This window comes from Lampetra fluviatilis, chromosome 8, assembly GCF_964198595.1.
Source record: "Lampetra fluviatilis chromosome 8, kcLamFluv1.1, whole genome shotgun sequence".
Classification (NCBI taxonomy): Eukaryota; Metazoa; Chordata; class Hyperoartia; order Petromyzontiformes; family Petromyzontidae; genus Lampetra; species Lampetra fluviatilis.
Window position 1 is genome coordinate 4,111,939 of NC_136282.1, and position 19,224 is coordinate 4,131,162.

General features: G+C 40.8%; 1 protein-coding gene across 2 annotated transcripts in view; it reads right to left on the reverse strand.

Annotated features, from left to right (window-relative positions):
* Window positions 1-2,784: 2,784 nt before the first annotated feature.
* METTL25 (methyltransferase like 25) overlaps window positions 2,785-19,224 on the reverse strand; it is a 35,465-nt gene continuing 19,025 nt past the window's right edge. For both annotated transcript variants that reach the window (XM_078858888.1, XM_078858887.1), the window contains 8 exons: window positions 14,248-14,404; window positions 13,107-13,201; window positions 10,943-10,972; window positions 8,917-8,990; window positions 8,244-8,337; window positions 7,153-7,227; window positions 6,696-6,767; window positions 2,785-3,583 (listed from right to left, as the gene is read on the reverse strand). In XM_078858888.1, the coding sequence (XP_078715014.1) occupies window positions 3,497-3,583; window positions 6,696-6,767; window positions 7,153-7,227; window positions 8,244-8,337; window positions 8,917-8,990; window positions 10,943-10,972; window positions 13,107-13,201; window positions 14,248-14,404 (684 nt within the window). In that variant the 3' untranslated portion in view covers window positions 2,785-3,496. The remainder of the gene's footprint in view (window positions 3,584-6,695; window positions 6,768-7,152; window positions 7,228-8,243; window positions 8,338-8,916; window positions 8,991-10,942; window positions 10,973-13,106; window positions 13,202-14,247; window positions 14,405-19,224) is intronic.

Here is a 19,224-nt window from a genome sequence, read left to right on the forward strand (position 1 = left end):
ATAAATAATCAGATGAACTTTCCACCACTTCCGGCTCACTTCTCTTATCCATGCAACGTCTCGGACTATAGGAGGTAATAGGAAGTATGATACCCGTCCACTTTAGGGTCATTTTGGGTCAGGTCAAGCCCACGAATCACAGTGATACTGGAATTGCCATAATTTCCAGGTCACTGCTGTTCATACGATCACATGGGAGGTATCGCTGTCATGGCAATGACGCGGAGCAAATCGTTATCGTCATCATCATCACCATCATCACTGTAATCACCAGCATTATCATCAATATCATGTAGCTAAATACAGAATTAGTTGACCCGACAGTGAATAACCCAGCACTCATCAATACATCGCCATCATTACCACCACCAGCAGCAGCAATAACATTACGAGCATAACCATCAATGAAACATTGCAATCAGCTCATATGTCAATGCTGTATGGATTTTTGCATTACAGGAATGTAAGAGATGGAAATGGCTTGGCAAGGCCTTCATCCAACAGTGGATAGATTATGGCTGATGGTGATGGAAGCTTGATGGGTAAAGGTATCCCACAACCAGATTTTGAAGTCCCAATTTCCGGAGTGAGTCAGATGCACTGATTACCACAGCACCTGTTCAAATAAATATACTCGTGTAAATACAGGGGACGGCATGTACAGTTGTGTACAAGCACAGATCAACAAAACCTCTTGAAGATCATCGTAAACATCTGCTGTAGGTTAAAATGTTTGGCTATGACTATCGTCGGAACAAAGAAGGCATGAAGGATTAGTCTAGCTATTTTACACAATGCTATTATGAAGTTGCGTCAGCGAGTTTGCATTTTGTCATATAACACTTCCAGACATTTCACACGAAACACAGTTTTCAGATTAATCTGAAAATATATGAAAATCAGGCCTGGATATAATTTCAGATAATCTAATTGTTTTGGATCCAAAAATGCCACATCACTTGGGTGACATCACATCCACATTTTGCTCACCAAAATTGCAGCCACGTGACATCCTTGTTTATGTAACGTCACCTTTACATTCAAACGCTTGTAAATAAAAAACTAAAAAATGATTATTGTTTTTTTTTACCCTTCTATCTGGCAACAAAACTGACACCTTTTTACAAGGAGTCATGTTTGCATAGACCGCAATACCTGCAGTCATAATACAAACAATAGACATAACTCTGATAATGTCCACTGTCCTTGAAGTTGATTGGTCCACACCCGAGACAACTTTCCTTAGAGCCTAGTTTCACATGGGTTGGACCAGATGACGCCAAAAGGCGTAAAAAGGTGTCAGTTTTGTTGCCAGATAGAAGGGTAAAAAAAAAACAATTATCATATTTTTACTGGCAAATGAGGTTCCCATAGTGTAAAAAATGATTGTTTTACCGATGGAACTTCATGGTAAACTTAAAATTCAACAATTAACATTGCAAAATTATGAAAATGTTTATATTTGTGCAATATATAAATGTAGTCAATCAGAACAAGAACATACATTTTGATACTAGGCCTAAAAATGTAAGAATATATTTTAAAAAACAAACGAAATCTGAAACGTATTCCTCGTTGCAACGTGTTTCTCACCCAATGGGTCAGAATACATTAAGACTGTCATTTCGATTGAAATGAGAAGCCCACAACTAAAAATGAGACAAGGTCACCTCGATGCCCTCCGTGGGTGTGACACTACACATGGAGCCTTGTAGACACAGCACAGTGTGGTACATGAAGGCAAGACTCTGGCGCCAAGAGTTATGTGGAACCAATCACAGCGTAGACTTGAGCAGAGGTCAGAGCGACAACCCAGGGAGCAGGAATTGAGGCATTATTCTCTTTGATTGGGAGCACATTGCAGGCAATCTTTGATTCATAGAGAAAATGGCTTCTGAGAACTTCATTTCTATTCTCTGAAAATTCATTTAAAACATAGTACAAACTTTTCTCTTATCCTGGACGATTTGTTCCTGAGAAATTTCAGCCGACAGGAGGCAGGGACATTACATGCATATTCGTCTAATAAAATTCTATGTTTGGTAACAAAAATACATAAAACAAAGTGCCCCGTGTATTCTATGTAATGACCAAGAGGTCTTGTTATTTGCAGTGGATGTTAACATCCTTTTACACTGATCGCAAGAGCAAGAGAAGTTTTTGCCAGTGCAATAAATTAACAATTTTGAAAACCAGCATGCAACCAAAACTATCCTATATTAGAAGTACAATTACAAATTGTTCTCACACCATGATTGATTTAAGAGATTAGGAATACTTTAATAAAGCAATCACTCGTATGAATTAGTGATAAAGGCAACTGGAACAATGTGAAATCTTCACACAGTTGCAGGTACGATAGATGGACTTAATATTCTGTCATGAATGTAATGCATGGACACATAAACTGAATCACATTTTTACATCACTGAAATTACACTGACACTATGGGGTGAAATGTTCTGTACAAAGCAAAGCAAAAAAAGAAATGTTCAGTAAACATGATTCAAATAACCACGCGTATAACCTCGTGGTTGTGAAATAATATTTGTGTGAAAAGTCAGTCAACACTGTTTAGTGTCAAAACAAACCAGACTGCAGATCTTTGGTGACACCTGCTGACCAATAGTGGGTACCAGAACTTTTTATACTCAGTTTTTTTCGGTAAAGTCACGTAGGTAAAAAAAATGAAAACAACAAAATTAAATCACGTTTCGAGCGCAACACAAGCGTCCGCCACCTGATGACGGACGCTTGTGTTGCGCCCGAAACGTCGTGATTTAATTTAGTTGTTTCCATTTATTTTATTTTTACCTATGTGACTTTGCCCAAAAAAACAAAGAGTATGAATCCTTGCAGTCACGAAAGCTTCAAATCTAGAACCAAAACTTTGGTTTGTAAGTGTGAATATTTTAATTGACAGTGCATGCCACAGTAACCACCACAAGGCAAGAGCCAATTTATATTTGATGGGGTGGGTGACCAACACCATGTTTGGCCGCCTTTGTCTCCCCAGTGCTGCTGTTTTCTGGGCTAAATGTTGAGCAATTGCCCCTATATACTTCCCTTAGCCTACACGTACTAAACCACGTAGTATGTTGTACGAGTGCAAAACATGTACACAATATAACATCTTTAGACGCAGCTATAGATATAAAATATTTATTTTACAATATTGTTATAAAATACTTTACATAGGTTTCTTCCATCAAGCCTGGTGCCTCAAATGTTAAAAATAATCATTCCGAAGCAATACCATACAACTTTAGAATTGTACAAATAAACATACAAGATGGTCATTATACACAGCAATTACATTCGTTTCACTGCGGTAATTCATGAGTAAAAGCACTTGTTCCAGACAAAAGTGTATAAAATAAATACGTATAAAAACAAGGTTGTAGCTTGTCCATTACGATATGCTGATGCATTCACTATAAATATTGCTGTGAGGGCATTGGTCGGCCCACTGCCATCAATCCAAGGACAGGTCATATCACCGCCTGGTAGCGACGAGTGCATAGCAGCGAGGTGATGTCAGCGGATGGAACATCTGCACCAGGGCTGCTTGGCTTACACAATCCTGCAAACGCACGAGCAGATAAAAAAGTATTCCACGTACACATTGCACTTTTCTCGTATCGCAACAGCTCATGGCAACATATAACAAAGCTGCACAGATATAAATATAGCGTCAGCTTCTTAATGTTATTCATTTGCTCTTCGGTAAGTTGTCTATTTATGTTTTTCGCAATGTATGTGGCTGTTTGAATTTCCTCCTGCCGACTGCTTCACGTGTCATTCTTCACCACTGAACGGTGCATTCAAGTTTTTCTAGAGTGGCTGGTTGCATGTCAACAATATTGCACAAAAGTTCAAAAGTCAATTAATCTCCGAGGCTCAAAAAGCATGGAGCAGTGCTCATCTCCATTAACAGGCCTGAAAGGTGGACATACCACATTCCTATGGCAGGCTGGTTTATCAATTGGCAACCTACAATTGATATTACACAAGGTGGTGCTTATTTTATTACCACAAAAAAATATGAATAATGCTATCATTATTACCACACTTGTAACGGGAACTGTAACATTCACTGTGAAGCAGACGGCTTATTTGTAATGTCTTCTTGGTTCTTTCGGTAAAGTCACGTAGAAGGGAAGTAATAAAATAATAAAAATAAAACATAATAAAATCAAATAATTCTCACGACTTTTCGGCTACAACGCAAGCAGCCGTCTTCAGGTGAAGAATGAGACACTGCCAAGCTAGGAGCTTATATATAAGCTGAGTTGGAGGTGGAAGAAGAAGAGAGCCTTAACAAAATAATGTGCATATCAAGAGGAATTTAGCATATTCATGGGAAATGCGTAGGAGGTGGGCGGGGGGGTTTCAAAGTCATATTATGCCCATGCATTATGCAGGATCAGCAGCACCAAAGGGAGGGGGGTACCATTAACAAAGGGAGGGCATGTTAATAGTATGTAGAAGCAATGAAACATGTGAATGGGAAAACGGTGGCAGGAGATCCGCAGCAGAGCAAATAATGCATTTCCTGTGGAGAACACAAGATACACAGTTAATGCCAGTGAGTGGACTGCAGTTTGAAAGTCACCATAAACGTGAACAACAATCAGTTAAGATCCGAAGTGGTTTATTACGTCCTTCCAATGATTGCTGAGCCAGAATCCATCTTCTCGGTTGAAATTGTCTCTGTGTTTGTATATGTGGATCGCCTCATGAACGAATCTCTCATGGTAGCCAGATGGCTTGCAGAGAACCTCTGTCTTGGAGAAGTCAATGTCTCGGACCGCATCCGTGAACATAAAGCTGACCTGAAACACGGTAGGACAAACACCTCAGCCGTGGCAGATCACTGTTACAATTCAGTGGGTTCACATGACATTGACTTCTCCAAGACAGAGGTTTTCTGCAAGCCATCTGGCTACCATGAGAGATTCGTTCATGAGGCGATCCACATATACAAACACAGAGACAATTTCAACCGAGAAGATGGATTCTGGCTCAGCAATCATTGGAAGGACGTAATAAACCACTTCGGATCTTAACTGATTGTTGTTCACGTTTATGGTGACTTTCAAACCGCAGTCCACTCACTGGCATTAACTGTGTATCTTGTGTTCTCCACAGGGAATGCATTATTTGCTGCACTGCGGATCTCCTGCCACCGTTTTCCCATTCACATGTTTCATTGCTTCTACATACTATTAACATGCCCTCCCTTTGTTAATGGTACCCCCCTCCCTTTGGTGCTGCTGATCCTGCATAATGCATGGGCATAATATGACTTTGAAACCCCCCCGCCCACCTCCTACGCATTTTCCATGAATATGCTAAATTCCTCTTGATATGCACATTATTTTGTTAAGGCTCTCTTCTTCTTCCACCTCCAACTCAGCTTATATATAAGCTCCTAGCTTGGCAGTGTCTCATTCTTCACCTGAAGACGGCTGCTTGCGTTGTAGCCGAAACGTCGTGAGAATTATTTGATTTTATTATGTTTTATTTTTATTATTTTATTACTTCCCTTCTACGTGACTTTACCGAAAGAACCAAGAAGATGAATCCCTGCAGTCACGAAAGCTTTAAATCGAAAATTATTTGTAATGGTTAACACCTGCAGTAATAACCAGGGTGGCCACTAGAATTGAACCATGATGCTCTGCAACACGAATCTGGGTCCTTTCTCTGCTCCTGATGGGCAGAGTATGCATAATGTTTGCAAATTACAGCTGTTATAACTGAACGAGACAAAACATTCACACATTTGTGCACTTGCCGACAGGGCTGAAAATACCAGCATGCTTCTGGTCGAAATCGTAGGTGGCTGAAATGAATCCAAGCCAAATATGTCTGTGGTCTAATGCCCTGACAAGGGCATTATTAGCCCACTGTTCCAGTTAGCCACGTAACACACACAATACACATGCGGCTGACTTTTAGAATGATGGGGCAGGTGCTCTTAAGGTATGCAGCTGCTGCAGAAGACAACATGTAGCCATTAAATCCCCAGTGCAGGTGTTGATATAACTGCTTCAGATACCAATGTGAGGCTTAGTAAACCTCGTCGAGGACTGTGCAAGACAGATATGTAATTGTTAACGGTACGCATTGAATCCATGGCACTTGTGCTGTAAATAGTAGTATAGTCTTAGCACCATGTACACCATTTACAGCCCATTTGTCATGTCACATCTGGACAAGAACCTCCACCAATCTGTTCAGGCAGTGAGGGTTATTTGACCGTACTTCACCATGGTTAGTGCCGGTTGGTGAAGGTGGGGGGAGGAGTAGCCGTACTGCCCACAACACCTACTACCTCACTGTTGTGCTCTATGTTTACCCTTCCAAGCACTATCCAGGCTCAAACCTGCTTAGCCTCCAAGGTCTGGTGAGGTCGGGCACATTCTGAGCAATTAGGTCATAGCCTTTACCACCACCAAGAAGACATATATATTGATAACCACCTTTTAGCACGAGATGGTAGTTGTAAATACTCTGCCTGTGCCAGGCTAGGTGCACGTTCATACAATGTAGAGTGGCCAAGGCGTTTAGAAAACAGAATATTGTGGTTATGGTTTAACAAATGCAAATGAAAATAAACGGTAGTGATTGCTTTCCAATGAATGCTGTTATTAACCCAAACTAACTTTACTTTTGGTTCAGTCCTGTACCTGTTCCAAGAGAAAGCACAGTCTGTCCATTAGGATGATGCCCTCAATGCAAGGAGCAAGAATCACCTTGAGCTGTTCACAGAGGAGAGAGAAAAAATGCACGTAAATCAGTGCACAATTGTACAGGAAGAAGCAGTTCCAAGTCCACGTGTTTTACGAATGTGACCAAACTCTGAAGTATATTCTTGGTTCTTTTGGTAAAGTCACGTAGAAGGGAAATAATAAAATAATACAAATAAAACACATTTTTATAAAATAAAAATAAAACAATTGTTTTAGTTTCATTAATAAAATAATCAAAATAAAACAATTGTTTTATATTTTTATTATTTTATTATTTCCCTTTTACGTGACTTTACCGAAAGAACCAAGAATATGAATCCCTGCAGTAATGGAAGCTTTAAATCGAAATTTAAACTGTGAATTGTGGCCTGACAAACAGGGTGCGTCACCCTACCATGTTAAAGGCCTCCATCTCTGGCAAGCGAGGGAGGAATTTGCTGTAGTAATCTTGAATGTCAGCATCACTCAACTGAGAATATGATAACAGGCAAAGTCACATTGTTATATTGTACAAAGCAAGACAAGCACACACACACACATGATTGACACATTTCAGACTTAGGAATACCTTTGAGAAAGGCAGTGCACGAGCTGTTATATGGCATAAGTAGAACATTTCTGAGGACAATTCTTTCAGATGCTTATCATATCGAGGCAAGGTGTAGCCCCCTGCACTTACTTGCTCATGCCACTGCTGGCCAAAGTGCCACCACTAGAGGAAGCTCAAGAGCAGTGGTTCTCAAACCGAGGTCAACGAACCCCTGGGGGTACACGTGGAAATGTCCCAGGTTTGTACACGAGTTGATTTATGAATGTGTGAAATAAATATCATACACGAGACATTGGTGAATAGAGTATGAATATGATATGGATCTGTCAATATAAAATAACTACAATAAAGTTGAAATCCACATGGTAACCGATAACTATATAAAATACCTTTCTAAAATCATTGATCATAAACAATATGGTTTCCAAAAGTAACCAGCGAGCGCGAACAAATTACATTACGCGTGGCAGAGCGTCCGTTAACTTTTTTTAATTTGCTTGCTTGTTAGGATACTTCACAAAATTGGCAATTGGTTAAAATATTGATGTTCGTTATTAATACATTGATTGCTCAGAACCATGTTGGGTCAGGCAAGGGGGTATATTTGGTTGAAACAAATTTCAAATAGGGGTACAGTAACAGAAAAAGTTTGAGAACCATTGCTCTAGAAAAACCTAGATGGTATTTGTCCACCTCTTCCACACTGAGCAGACATATTGAAAGAGATGGGAGTACCCACACTTTACCCCATTACACACGGCCTGCCAAGCAACTGGTGTAACCACGTGTACTGCTGGGAGAACAGAGGTGGGTGGATTTAAAAAGCTTGCCCACACTTTCAACCGCCGTACTGGGGATATGGAATGTCCAGTGCAAGTGTGCTAACCATTAAATCCGCACCGATTCTTAAATGTGAGTGATGCACATTGACCAACCTTTGAGTCATCCAATTCCAACTTCTGCAGCGCCTTTCTGGTGTAGTCCAGGAATGAGGTGGACTTTGCGTACGTCTTGCCCACACGCTTGGTGCTAGAGGGATCAGTGATGACAAACACGTTTGAACCTTTCATCCAATTTCTCAAAAATGTACTCCTAACAACACGTGTAAAGAACATAAAACATCAGTAAGTGTACCAATAAGCCATGGCTAGGATGTTCATAAACGTAAACCAATTTTGGTGGATGCACATAAATTGTATATGTTCAAACCACTAAAAGTGCGTCACATATATTTAATATACTATGTCTGTTCAAGGCCAGGATCTCAAAAGTGCCAGCTACATACTCTGACATTGGAATTATCCCTATAAACCACCTAACCACATTTTCAACTCGTGCTTTCTTAGCAAATCACGATGTATGTATGGTGAACTTCTTTCACACCGTTCGTAGCCAACCATGCTAATCGGAGGTACAGGGGAAAGACAATAAACGAAAAACAACAAACAGACCAAGAGAAATGAGTTTAAATATAGACTTCCTAATATCGGAAGAAAGAGCGTTCCAAACGGCCGAAGAAGTGCAATTGAAAGCGCGCGATGTGTTGACCGTCTTGTAGTTTGGTCGTGGGAGCTGAGCACGCACTGTTGTGAGCAGTGATAATTCTACCTGCTGAGGCTCCCATAATGGTCTTCAACGAGCACCTGCAGCACTGCTCGATAGAACAGTGACTCAGTGAGCAACTGCCAAAAAAGGAACAATAAATTAGTTTAACAATAACGCACAACACAAAACTGTATTCGTCTTTTCCTCTTTTATCATATACTGTTAACTTCTTGAGACTGCAATTGCTGTATGTTATTTTAACACAATCGAGCAATTTACTGCCGAAAAGAATAAGTGCGCCCCTCAGACTATTAACGCTTCTTACTTTATTTAGTATACCCACTTACGCGCACGTGCTTCGCATGCTCTGCCTAACTCAATATTTTTATTCTTAGATGTTTTTCATTGCTGTTCCTCATGTCCTGTAAAGTGATGCCCTCAATTGTATACCTTTGAATGTTGAAGCACCTCCCTTGTGTTAATTTTTTTTATTGTTGTTCTGTATTTGTTTTATTATTGTTTAACATGTAGGCTTTCACAACCAATATTATTCATATAAAAGTTTTTTTTTATATTTACGCGCTCTAACCTAAATGAAAAAACTTTATCATGACTAATTATTGTTGTTTGGTATTTTGAATCACTGTGGTTCTGTATGCTTACGCCGTGCTATCTCTAATACAGTACTCCGCAGGTCTCTCTTGCAAAGCAGCCTTTCGCTAAATCTTACTCACCCACGTCACCAAATAAAATGGAACTGAACACATGTTATTAAAAGAAATACTGAATTACATTCTGTAAAAAGCTGGACAAAATAGCAAAATGTAGGGTTTTATTGTCCATTATAGTTTGCTAATAACATGCACATTATTAATTGCAAACATCTTAACGTGGTCTAGCAAAAGTAGTTAAAGTGCATAAGTTGCCCACATAGCTTCATCCGGATTTTATAATCAAACACTTAGGTGTGCTGACAGCTGCTTTCAAAGCCAGTTACAATCACGTATTGGTCACGTAAAGGAATTTAACAACAGGTTTCAAAGCATTAACTGCTGGAGTCATTTTGCTGTGTGCAATGAAAGACTAATGTGCAGATTCAACATAACCTGAATGTTGGATTCAGCAGTACATAGTGACACTGCGATCAAATGTGCATTTGCATCTTCAATAATTATCTGATGGTCTGTATTCTCTCCTATCGCGATGTTAATTTGAAATTTGCAAAGTTGGATCCATTTAATTTTCCCCTGACAAGATTGCTGTAAACTATCATCTATCATTTTACATTCAATTTAAGAGGTGATAAAGTTACACTCAACGCAACTGTCACATCCAATAATGCTGACGTGAATGTTTGCCGCAGATTATTTACATGTTGCACTGTCACTTTGGATTGTACAATCTCATGTGCATTGCATCTATTTTATATGCCCTACCAATTATACACTATTCTATACATCAAACCACTGAATGGAAAGCATGAATGATGATCACTAGAAATGTATCCTAACTCATAATTAGAATGTTTGAATGAATTACAAAAATACGGCCTTTGTAGATACTCCCATAAATAAAACTCAACTGGATCAAATGATGTTGGGGAAGATGCCACTGTCACTTTGCATTGTTACACTCTGTCATTCGGTTCCTGTCAAAAGACAAGTCAAAATGCTCCCACATTCAAATGCACATGGGGTGGCTCTCATTTCTGTTGGTAGCCATGTGTCAGTGGTGAAATCCTCACATTCATATAATATGATTCATTCTCTCCATAAGACAATCACTGTAAACTACCCACAAAGTTAAACTCATTTCATTGACCTTGGAGGAGTGATGTGCTGAGTTGTTCCCCAACCGTGGTTATAACAACCACGGTTGGGGAACAACCAAAGAGCGAAATTGAATCAGCGTTCCCTTGAGCACATGGGGGTGAGTGCTTTCCCATACCAGTGTTTAGACAATTACCACAATTAGCAGTCGGCTAGCTTTGACGCATGTGGTCATTTATGCATCCTAGTGTTATACGAAACGTAACCTCTACTTAATTCAGTATTCATAAAAGCTCAAATAGAAAGACATGAAATCGTACCCCCTTTCCAGAAGTAACTCGTTCGGGTGCCTGAAAACAAAACCACAACATTCGCAATGATGACCATGGAAACCGGAAACGTTCGAGACAATTGCAGTTGAAATGAAGATACGAATACAGTGATCGCTGTGTTATCCGATTCTATGTAGAGGCAGATCCTATTCATCGTGTTTATCTGTGAAAATGACCTCATTTACCAATGTGGTGACGTGTGAACAAACACAAATAATACCATTCATTTGTGAGTGCTTTCAGGTCACCCTTCGTGTACATGCAATCGGTATAGCAGAATTCATTTAGTAGCTCTGGAAGATCACTTTCTGGTGGTCAGCCCGCTACCCTACAGTCCCGAGGACCCGAGTCAACTTTTGTTTAGGCACAACATCGGCAAGGAATAGCATCTGGATGTCATCCTTAGATTGACCTCGTTTAATTCGGAACAAAATGAGTACCTGATAATTAAGCGATGCACATCTGCTGCCTTTGTCTATCCATTGCATAGCACCAACAGTATTGATTCACTACACGCAAGCTCTGGATCGGTTTTGACACACAAGCGTCTCGTCAGCTGAGTCAGGCTTTCTCGATTCAATGCTGGTAAACTGCCCCATGTTATAAACAAGAACCTTCTTTGTAAACGTGGTGCTGGTCACACCATCCCCCAGAGCAAGCATGGTGCTGGTCATACCACCCCATTATGTTTTGTGTCTGCTTTAACATAACCTCAATGATAGCACTTGTTCCTATATTCTACAGGGGTAACAATGGTCATCTCTGTAATTGGGTTAGGCATAGTTATATATCTCGAGGCACATGCACACATTTAGATTTGGCAATCCACTTTTGTGGATATTTTGCCTCCACTAACTCTCCTTGCGCAGTCAGTGTCCTGATTAACTGCTACACAGCATTTACAGAAGCCATATCAGCGCCGCTCAGGCATCATGTATGACGCATGTGGCATTGTGTCCAATGCACCAGCGTGATAATATGCAGGGCAAACGCATACAAAATGGCAGAAATTACTGCCAAGCCTCTGAATCAGCAGAATTGTTTTAATTACACCACGTGACATAAATAAAACTTACCTAGAAAGTGTTCAATGGAAGTGTTGCCGTCATTCTTCCTATAAATAGCTGTCACTTATTGCGCATTGGTGCACAGTTTAGGACAAACACGTTTGTGTTCTACTCTCGAGCGAGGTTGCAATTCGTATGAGACAAAAGTGGAATCATCTCCACGCTACACGAGCGCGGGGGCGTGCTTAACTACGTTAACAGCCACAAGCCAGAGGTGGAAATTCCACCATTTGTACGGTTGGGGGCCACTCTCTTCAAAGGACAAATACAGTTAACATCACACAAAGTGATACTTATTTTACTGCACTGACAGGGATGATGGGGTTGGGTTGGCAATAATCAGGATTTGAATTTGCTACTTTTCAAATGTATACAGTACATCCAGATAACCAACCCTTATCTAAACCAATCAAAGAATCAATCCAAGACATATAATATGCTATATTTAGCAAAAAGGTTACATCGATGCACGGATGACACTAAGAAAATTAAACTAAACATGAGGAACTGCCCTCCACGATGATGCAAACTGGCACGTTCAGGCATTATAACGTCTGACGAGTTGCAAGGAACCATGGTCTTGGAATTTGAGGGGTTGAGTTGTAGGTTGGTTAACATCAGTCAGTGTTGTAGAGCTGATGTACATTCTGAGCACAAGTTTATTGTATCAGTATCTGATGCAAACTGGACAATGCAAACAAACACGTGACTTAAGACACACCTTTGTCCGACCAGAATGAGAATAGTGAACTCAGCTAGACACCTACTCAATAGGACTGACCCATGAACCACACAAGGCCTGGCCATCTGTGCTACAGGAAAACCTCGCTGAACGCGGTGTTATTGAATGCTTCAGATCCAACATCACAATACAGTGGACGCTGGTTATAAGCAAACTTCATAACCGGCCCAGTTCGGGTATAAGCAACACATGCTTATGTTACGCAGGTGGGGGGTGGGAGATGAATGGTAACTACTGATACAAGCACACTACCTGAGCCATATGCACACATTGCACTTTGCTCCTAAGGGGTGTGGGTAAACCCACATCGTACTGTATGCAATAAACACCGTGCCTCCCTTACCAGGCAGGCAGACATGCGCGCGTTCCTTCCAATTGTGCAGTGAAGCGACTTGAGATGGTCACTCATGGGAAACCCATATGCCTGCGATTCATCGTCTGCATCGCACGAAACAAGACATTAATAAGGATACAATGTTGGGATGAGATGGCAACAAAAAATACTTTACAAATCTAATGCTGTGATGAAGTTACTTTGAAGCTTTGGTCTCTGCATACCAAGCACACCAATGTAATGGAGTGCATCGATTTTTTCAAGTCAAAGTGTCTCTGTGGTAAAATGAGAGTGGGGAGCGGTGCCCATTTCGTTTGTTAGTTCTGAGTTAGCTGTAGAAATGATACTGAACCACGATATCGATGTTAGGTAGTAATGCAATCGGAACAGCAAGTAATTGCTTAATTTCTGTCTCGCAAGGGTAACACTGAAGGATGGCTTAATTTTTCCGAAGAAGCTAGTTTATGTTACTTTTAAAATGTTCTCCATCCCAGTGATCTTGTGGTGATGCTTGGAGCTGCAATACACGTGCCACTGCTATAGAACTGCAAATTATACAAAATGGTACTGAAAGGATTGCCACTCATGTAGGCAGGCTTATGTGAACTGCAGCTGAAGGACTTTTAAGTAAACAATATTTGTATTGAACACAAAAAAAATCATTATAATCTCATCAGCAATCAAGCTTGGATCAAACTAGAACCAATATCCCAAGGAGAGTGTCATTGTCTATAACATCTGGAAATTTACCAGCATCGATTCAAACGAGTCTGACTCTGCTGATGAGACACTCTATGTCGAAACCAGTCCAGGGTTTTTGCTTGTACCGCATCAATCCTGATAAAATGATGCACTCGCTGTGTGGCTGATGGGTTGTGTTTGAAAGACTTTAATATTACGTGTAGAGACAGATATATGAAGACATTGCTTGAGCTACTTAATTGTTCTGGAAGTACAACAAAGCATAAAAACTCTCCGATACATTCGTGAAAAAAAAATTCATAAAGTTACGGGGAAAAAGGATATCGTGACGATTGCCACATCGTGAAAAATTTACATCTCATCGCGAAACGGTAACATCGCGGGAATCTTGGTGCACACGTACAAGTGAGACAGATGCCAAGGGGGGGGGGGGGGGACCCGGCCGTACCTGCTGCCGGGGAGCTGTGCAGCTGAGGTGGCTCGGTCAGCAGGTGGTAGCAGCAGCCCACGCTGCACACGCCGCGCAGCGCCGCTCTCCCGGAGAACAGCCGCAACGTGGTGGCCGCCAGGTCCCCGCACGTGTGCAGCCCCACCAGCAGCCCCGTCTGCGGTGCAGACACGTTCGACTCGTCACGCACAGCCTCCCCCTTCCTCCCATCAGATACTCATTCCGTAGGCGACACGGAGGGCTGGATTAACGCAGGGTGCATTAACGCAGGCGCCGTGTTCTTCACAAAATTTGAAGGGGGGGGGGGACACTTTCACCGAGACATCATCAGTGTGTGGGCCGCCATACCGCCAGCAAGGAGTGTTTTCACATTTGTGTATTGTCGGGTGGGCCCGCACGTCAGGGGCTGCACTAAAGGCCACCAGGCGCCGCCAGTGGCCGGCGGGCCTTGTTTTGAAGAACACTGGCCCAGGGTTTAGAATTTTGCCAATTTACAATCGTTGAAACACAACAGCGGAGCACTCTAATAAACCCTGGACAGGAGCCTCAACGGTTGAGCGAGAAGCTCGCAATCGGATCCTGGTTGGGGGTTGACTCAGCCCATCACCCTTCCGGGTTATTAAAACTAGTACCATCTTGTGGGGAAGTACACAGTGGTTGTCCTCTGGATAGACTGGCTTCTGCCAAAGGAATGTGGAATGTCTACGACTGGCTAAAGGCTGTAAACAGAAGATGGGAATCGTCGCAATGCTCATATGAGCAAGAAATCACTTACACGTTTTTGACTTGTTGAATAGTAAGCAACCATATTCACACGTGCAAAGCATACATTTAATAGAGCACTGGAAATAACAAATGTATCAAGAGTGGTTAGAATTTGAGTCTGAATTTCAGGGTCAAATTAGGCAATTACATTCAACCTTAAAGCACATGGTTTCCACACCGCAAGTTAAGCAGTTGGTGAGGATCGATACGAAACATGTGTAATTATATAACAAGTTATTGATATGTTTAATATAAAATTGATATGTTTAATATAAAAAATGCCCATATGGTGTAATTTTGTTTCAACCATGCGTGTGCTTAATGCTTCACATTAACTAGATCATGCTTTCTACTCATGAAGTATGATCTCGTTCATGACAGTGCTGATGTTTAGTCTGCCTACAAGCATTCTGACTGAATAATAAAGGCTTTTGGGTTAGATCGTGTAAGTATAAACGTGTCGCAACCCTCCACCACCCGACACGGTGGTGGAGGGTTGCGAACACACCGGTGGGCTGAAGAAGTAACTAATTGTCGTTTTGTTAACGTGACACATTTTTTACCGATTGGCCGTGTCGGGTGGTGGAGGGTTGCGACACATTTATACTTACGCGATCTAACACAAAAGTCTTTATTATGAATAATACTGGTCGCGAAAGCCTACGTGTTAAACTGATTCTTACTGAAGACAGCCAGCCGAACAGTACAGGTTCTGGTGACCCAAACCTACTTGAAAAATGCATACAGATGGGTATCAAACCCAGCACAGTTTGGCTTAACAACCACATACCTCTCTGCACATTACCACAGCCAGATTAGCAGATAAACACTTTTCCAACAGCAGCTAAACACAAGAGCATGCCATATATATTTCTCTCACGTTTTTATTCTTTCTCTGTATCTGCTGTCTTTTCTGTCTACACTTCTGTTGCATATACCTTGTGCCTCTGTGCAGTCTCCATCTCATTAATGCATCGATTGCTATCTCTCTGTTTTGTTGCCTCACTTACAACTCTTTTGCCTTTCCCTGTGTCTGCTCTCTTATGCATTCAACTGTTAGTTTCTTCCTTTTCCGGATCCAATTTAGGAGAAAAAAAATGGATTCTAAAAATAGACGAAAACTGAAAAGAAAACAAGTAGCAGAAAGCCTGATAAAGTGTTACCAGAACAAAAACACTTCATAATAAAGGTTTTTGGGTTACATCATGTAAGTATGAATGTGTCATAGCCCTCCACCACCCGACACAGCGAGTAAGGTTTGTCACGTAAACAACGCACCAATTAGTTACTACTTCAGCCCACCGTGTGTTGGAGAGTAAATCCACAACTTTTACAATTTGAATACGACGTTTCACTGGTAATTACATCTATCATCATCGGGCGAAAGCCTATATGTAAAAAAAAACACTTGATACAACCTAGAAACTGAGAAAACCTAATAATGACTTGTAATAATTGTCACACTACAAAGCTAATTATAGTTAAGCAACTCGTGGACAGTACTTGACGGTGTGAAAGAGCACACCTTTTTACACGCGTGCACATATTAGAACGTTTAATTTAAAAGGTGTTGTTTTTACAATTTCGTGTATATGCTTAAACGTTGTGATGGATCGTCGTTGGCCATGAATCATATTCTTAGGTTTTTTCGGTAAAGTCACGTAGGTAAAACATCAAAATTAATTTTATTTTATTTTCATTAATTTTGATGTTTTACCTACGTGACTTTACCGAAAAAACCTAAGAATATGATTCCTTGCAGTCACGAAAGCTTCAAATCTAGAGTTGGCCATGAAGTCTAATGGTGCACAAAAGGCGAGCCCTTGGGGAAGAAGTGAAGGGAGCCCAGAACTCGATTATTTATTCAAGCAATGATGTGCACATTCTGTGCAGATGTATTATTGATACATTTGCACATTCTTTGCACATTCTGTGCAAATGTATTATTGATACATTTGCACAGAATGTGCACATCATTCTGTGCAAATGTATTATTGATAGTCCTCTAATAAACGATTTGGTTGGCACCGTGGTAAGGGCGAATGACTCATAATCGTAAGGCTGTGAGAGTTCAAATTCCATCTGCTGGAGAGGGGAGCTAAGCCGTTCACAGCTGAGCTTGGAAACAATTTGACTTTCCATGCAGAGTACATTATAACGTGGCGATCAATTTCTATCGTCTAAATATAACGATTGGGAATACGAGAGGAAATACGACATGCTGACCCAATGAAGTCAACTGAAATCTAATAACAAAAATCAAAGCGGCTAAAGCAGTGAAAGTGACTCTTAAATTTGACCCTTTTTAACGGTGGGAATCTGTGGGGTTTTGCTTTTAAAACATACGTTTATACATTCACCTGCATATTTATCACATCCGTTGATGATAACATTCTTGACAACATAACGCTTGCGAAAGATCTTTTGAATTCCATGATCAGCCATTATCTACTCACTGCTGGATGAAGGCCTCACCACTACACATTGCTACTGCTCCTTGTCGATCATCTCCTGAACATCAGTTGATCTCATTGCTCTACCTCCACGGTAGTCATTTTCTCTGGCGAGTTCCCTCTGTGGCTGCCATTTGTCAAAAGTTAATCAGCTGCCATTCCTGTTCGCAATGTACTCTGTCCAAATTCAAACGCTTTTCTTAACATCTTGTCACAGTGGCGAGATGTTAACTACCTCGCCTGGTATGCAGGAGGTCGTGGATTTGATCCCGACCCTGACGCTTGCTGTATATTTGGAGTTTGTATGCTCTCCCCATGGTTGCATGGATTTTTCTCTGGGTCCTCCAGTTTTTCCCTCCACATTTAGAAACATGCGTTTAAGAGTATTTGGCTGCTATACATGTCCACGTAATAAGCCACTTCCTTGAGCTATCATTTGCGGCCAGGTCGCTACTGAAAAAGAACTAAATAGCTCAGTGGGTCTTAGCTGGTAAAATAAAAATAGTTTAGATAAAAAAAATATGCTTTTAATTTGCATGCATTCCCTGACCAAATCAACCAATGTTTGCACAAATAATGGATGCAAAATCAATACTGAGCTTAGTGCTGTCACACTCAGCCAATAGTTCTCACTGTTTAAATAATCAAAAACAAAAAAGACTGATGCGTGGCTAAAACAGCTCGGAAGAGCTGTGGTAAGAGAAGTTAATCTATCAGTAAAGTCACGTAGGTATAAAAATAAAATTAAAATAAATGTATTTATTTAAGTATAAAATAAAATAATTTAATTTATTTTATACCTACGTGACTTTACCGAAAGAACCAAAGAGTATGGATCCCTGTAGTCACGAAAACTTCAGATCTAGATTTAATCTATCAGGTGTTCGGGGGACATCTGGAAAAACTTCGATACGGAAGAGATAGAGGTGCATAGCGCGCGTATTGCTGCCCTGGGAGCCACACAAGCAGCAGGTACGGATTATTGTAGCTTATCAGTTGTCACAAATCAACTTACAAAATACAAAACCTACCTATGAACCTTACAAGTCATACTCTCGGTTTGTATTGTTAATAGTAGTTTTAATTGTAAAGTATTATTTATAATTACTACTTCAATTATGCACTAATATGGTAACTTATAGCAATGTTCACTAAGACCTATTTACATTTAATTAATTGTCAGATTTTGCATCAAATGATCAAGTAATAGACATAGTGCAGAGGAAATACCAGCAGCCGCTAAAGAACACAAGTGAAGCTGGAACTAGCTGAGATGGTTCTCTGCATGGGAAATTAAACAGTTAAATTTGAGACCTACTACTGGAAACCGAGTGGTTCACGTAAGAGTGCTGCACCTAAAGAGAGGCATGTCGTTATTCCGTTACATCAGATGCCAAAGCACTAAATATCGACATGCGAGAGCGAGAAAACTCTGCTCAAGATAGATCACAGCGGAAGTATCCCGGCTCCATCGTACATCCCTCATGGCACAGGCCTGTGACTAATAAGATTAAGATTGGTGGAGACATGCAGATGTCATCAGTTGCCAGATCATGCTCCCTCGGCAGAAGCCCCTTCACTCTGCTGTCCGGATATGGAACTGCCTCCCTGAACACATTGTCGGCAAAAAGCACAGATTCTGGTCTTCAGGCCTTCAAATGCCGGGCACATGGACATCTCCTAACTTCACCACACACCTTGCAGGACTGTGTCTTTGAGTTGAAGTGAACCACTGATCATGCCGATTAGATGTACTAAT